Source organism: Vespula pensylvanica, chromosome 6, assembly GCF_014466175.1.
Source record: "Vespula pensylvanica isolate Volc-1 chromosome 6, ASM1446617v1, whole genome shotgun sequence".
NCBI lineage: Eukaryota > Metazoa > Arthropoda > Insecta > Hymenoptera > Vespidae > Vespula > Vespula pensylvanica.
Genome location: NC_057690.1, coordinates 1,171,459 through 1,176,458, shown reverse-complemented (window position 1 = coordinate 1,176,458; position 5,000 = coordinate 1,171,459). Strand labels below are relative to the sequence as shown.

Here is a 5,000-nt window from a genome sequence, read left to right as displayed (position 1 = left end):
CAAGGAAATGAAAAAGAGGTCGTATCCTATTACGTGTGGGAAAGTTTTTATATAGAATGAAAAGAAAAGAAGAAAAAAAAAAGAAAAGAAAAATATAATAATATAAAGAAATAAAAATTCCAACCTAAGATCGAGGTAGTTTAATGACTGAAGCATCACGACAGTTTCCGGTATGATTCTTATGGCATTGTGGTAAAGATGTAGTTTCTCGAGGAAAGGAAATTCCGTGACCTCTTCTGGCAGCTCGACAAAGCGATTCTTCGAAAGATCTGCAAATGAGAAAAAAAGAAAAGAAAAATTAGAAATAAACGTAGTTTTCGTAATCGAACATTTATCGTACAAAAAATTGATCGCATGTATAAATACCTAAAAAGAAAAGTGTTATTCGTTCAATATTTATAATATTTTCGACAAATGATTTTCATAATTTATTTCACGTACACGTAATAAAAAAAAAAAACCCTTTCAATCGCCTCGTTTCTAAAACATTATACGTTAAACAAATCATTGATATAGTAGAGTCAATATTCGATAATTATGAATTCGTAATGATGATTAAATTTATCTTCAAGATAAATTAAAGATAAATATAAGATAAATGTAAGAAGCAAACGATTAAATTAACTTTTCAATTCTAATATTTACAACATCTTCAACAAATGACTTTCATGATTTATTTAACATAATAAAAATCCTTTAATTTCCCTTTCTAAGACATTAAACATTTGATCGTTAAAACATTGCGACGTATAGTACGATAATTATTAAATCAAATTTATCGCATGGTCAAACATAAGAAAAGAAAAAAGAGAAAAAAAAAGAAAGAAAGAAAGAAAGAAAGAAAGAAAGAAAGAAAGAAAGAAAGAAAGAGAAAAAAAAGATTAACATCCAGTTGTAACATTTACAACATCTTCAACAAATAATTTCCATAATTCATATCACGAACAAGTAATAAGAAAAAAAGAAAAATCCTTTCAATTCCAGTTTCTAAGACATTAATACGTAAATCATTGTTATAGCAGGGTGAACGTTCGATAAGGATAAAGGAAGAGGCAAGTTATTGATCAGAAAGTTCAAGTCCGAAGTTGGGAACAGGCTTGCAAGAGAAATAGCAGTGACGGCAATAGCACCAGCCACCCTTATCCTTCTTCGAAAGCTGCGGGGTTGTTGCTCGGTACGCACGTGGCTCTCGTCGCGCCCCATTCACCAAAGAGACGACGATTCTTCTTAGCAAAGTAGAAAAGGACCACCCCAAGCAAAGCGACAGCTCTCTCTCTCTCTCTCTCTCTCTCTCTCTCTCTCTCTCTCTCTCTCTCTCTCTCTCTCTCTCTCTCTCTCTCTCTCTCTCTCTCTTTCTTTTATAACAGAGCTGTTGCTACGGGAGACATATCGGTACCTTATTAAGCCGCCACCAACCTTACCGGTTCCTTAACTGGAAAGAGTCCCTCCCACTTCACCACCCCTCTCCTACTCTATTGCTCTTTGATCGACTCGTTTCGATAAACCCTTGGAATAAACATTCATTTATATTATACCTTGCGCTACTCGTGCAATGCGATTTATCGCATTTCCTAAGAAACTATAACACGTTCGTTCTAAATAAATTTTAAACGGATAAGATCGAAAGCGAGAATCGAGAATTGATATCTTCATAACTACGGACGAGCTGATAGTCGAAACATTTTTTTTTTTTTTTTTTTTTTTTTTTTTTTTTTTTTGTAAAACATGGAGAAGAGAAAAATAAAAAGAGAGAGAGAGAGAGAGAGAGAGAGAGAGAGAGAGAGAGAGAGAGAGAGAGAGATCGTTTAATAATCAGAAGTAATTCATTCTAAATCGTTACGTTAATATGAATTAACGAATCTTTCAACTCGTAATTTTGTGTATATTAGAAGCACGCGCGTTTTAACATAGATTACTGAACCGGACGAAGAATAATCATTCCGTTGTCACGTTCGCACGATGCGTCCGTTTCTTTTTGGATAGTTTAATTGCAGAGAAACGTGCCACGAATGAGAGATAAATTTTTTTTCCTCTTCCTTCAACACTCAGCAACTATTACGGCCATCCAAGTGGAAAAATTTATGGGGTTGGTCAAAGTTAGTAAAAATTTATCTACTGTTTCTACAGACCTATTATTTCAATTACGATTTTAATTACGATCGATCCTATCCCATAATCGAATATCGTGATACACGAACTCGAATCGTCGGTTCAATTGTTAATCGTCGTTGTTAATCGTTCGATCGAAATCGTTAAAAATAAATTTTCAAGGTCAGCTGTCGAACCCTTCGATTCGCCATACAATCAAAAGGCAAAACGAGTTCAAGTGGAAGCTTATAATACGTTCGAGATGATACCGATCCAAGGATCATTTAATGAACTTGATTTTCCGGTCTCGAGTTTTAAACCGACGAGTTAGAGGTATTCTAAGAAAAATAAATTAAGAAAAACAAATGTATGAGTAATAATATCTAATTCGCGATAGGTATATATATATACATACATACATACATACATATATATAATATAATATATAATGTATGTAGAGTATATATATATATACCATAATATATATTATATATAGGGTGTGTATATATATATATATATTCTTTTGCCTCCTTCATTCTCATCAAACATCACCGAATTCGATAGAAAATCCGAAGATCCGGAAATTGGCAATCGCCGTGTCAACAGAGATACGTACTTACCTAACTCTATATACCTTACCCAAGGATCTTCTTAACCCGAGGCAAATTCAGAAGACACTCTGGTTTTCCTTGCCTCAAAATAAGATCATCCTGATATAACCGAATAAAGGAAAGGGAGTTACTTTAGCCGATGAAAGAAAAAAAAAAGGAAAAAAAAAAAAAGAACTGGCACGAAGAAAATCGGGCATTTATCGAGAGATTAAAAATTAGATCCGAAGAAGGGATTCAAAATTAAAATAAAAATTATCTAACTATAGATAAAAAACAAAACTAACTCGCTTTTATCGATACGCGGGCAATAATCTTGCGAATTAAGAAAAAAAAAAAAAAAAGAAGAAGAAGAAGGAAGAATAAAATAAACTAAAACAAAATAAAAAAAATAAAAAAATGCACAAAATCTCGTCCAAGTAGAAAAGCAATTTGTTTCATTGATTCATTATGTATACAGATAAAGTATTCCTCAAGAGAATCAAGATCTTTGGTCTAGACCGATAAAAACTAGCTCGAGAAGTCTAGACGAGAAAACTCTAACGTGGAAAGTCTTTAAGCTATCTAAAAGACGGTCTAAGAGAGATATCCAATAGGGATGAGATAGGAAAATATTTCTTAGGTTCTTCGATATTTTTCCTTTCTTTCTTATTTTTATTTTTTTATTTTCTTACCTAACAGAGGACGTCGACAACGATTATATATATATATATATATATATATATATATATATATATATATATATATTAATATTAAATCCGATCTTTCCCACAATTTAAGATGGAACGAATAAGAAATAAAGATTGAACTCGTCTAGTTTCGTTGTTCGAAGAGATATCGAAAATAAATCTCGAATAGGAGGACAATACTGTATTAGTATTAGTTAAGAAGGGGAGATTGGAAGCATAGAAATCAATGCTAACACAGTCGATCGAATAATCATGGAGGAAAAAGGGCGTCGGCTAGTCGACGTTAGTTCCTTCGTTCTACGCACAAGATAGGGATGGTTGAACCCCTTGCAAAAAAAAAGTCTCCCCGATAAATATATATGTACGTGGCAGTTCTCTCTCTCTCTCTCTCTCTCTCTCTCTCTCTCTCTCTCTCTCTCTCTCTCTCTCTCTCTCTCTCTCTCTCTGTCTCTCTCCCTTTCCCTACTCTTCTCTCTCTGTCTCTCTCAGAGGATATATATGTATAAGTAGAAATAGTTGAGCTTGCTCGCTATTATTTCACCCACGTTCTTGGCAGTCCCGTAAAATTTTCTCCCTCGTCACACACACACACACACACACACACACCGATCCGCCATTTTGAAGAGTCGAGAGAAAACTACCTCGCGTTCTACTCCTCTTCTTCTTCTTCTACTTCTTCATCTTCTATTTCTTCCTTATACCACTTTCGTTTCTCTCTTTCTCTTTCTCTTTCTTTGTCCTTTACAAAGTTATCTTCATCCACTTGTCCTTCACGCACATTTTAACTCTGACAAAAACTTCCCCACAATAGGGCGACGTAAATTCGCGTAGGGATGTAAATAACGCGACAGCCGAGAAGAAAAACTTCTCTTCGATAATTTTTTTCTTTTTTCCTTTCCTTTTCTTTTCTTTTCTTTTCTTTTTTTTTTTAGTTTCAAGAATGAGAGGGAAAAATGTTTTGAGAGAGAGAGAGAGAGAGAGAGAGAGAGAGAGAGAGAGAGAGAGAGAGAGAGAGAAAGAAGAAAAAAAAAGAGGAAAGAAAGTAAAGGGCGATCGTCGATGTTCGTTTGCTGTCGATTTATATAATCGATCATTCACTAGAGAATCTCTTTTTTTCATTTACTTTTACATTTACATGGAATTTTTTAATACTTAATCTAAAGCTTCATCTAATCGTTTTGTAAATATCTTCAAGCGAGTCTCGTCGATGTAAGAATAAATGCGTATGAAGAATCGAGCTTAATAAAACATTCGCTTGTAATAATATATAATTATACCTAATGCCTACACACAGACACACACATATACACAAAGCAATAAAATAAGAGAAAAATATTTTTTTCTCCAAGATATACCACCATCGTCCTTTATATAATAATTCATACGGCAACACTTTACGATGGTAAAGGATAGTCGATAAAAATGAAAATCAGCGAAACTCCGTCATTATTTAAATACATATGGTAGGAAGAAGCACTTCCGGTAATAACGGTCAGCGAAAGTGCCGTTCTCCGTGACGGCTGATAAAAATCGTTAGTTCGACCCTCAACAGACTGTTAGACTCTCGTCTCTCTCTCTCTCTCTCTCTCTCTCTCTCTCTCTCTCTCTCTCTCTC

The 5,000-nt window shown here is 34.1% G+C and overlaps 1 protein-coding gene across 2 annotated transcripts in view; it reads right to left on the bottom strand.

The window, feature by feature from the left end:
• Window positions 1-5,000, bottom strand: part of LOC122630172 (leucine-rich repeat and calponin homology domain-containing protein-like) — a 61,310-nt gene that overhangs the window by 19,967 nt on the left and 36,343 nt on the right. For both annotated transcript variants that reach the window (XM_043814379.1, XM_043814378.1), the window contains exon 2: window positions 125-269. In XM_043814379.1, coding sequence (XP_043670314.1) covers window positions 125-269 — 145 coding nt within the window. The remainder of the gene's footprint in view (window positions 1-124; window positions 270-5,000) is intronic.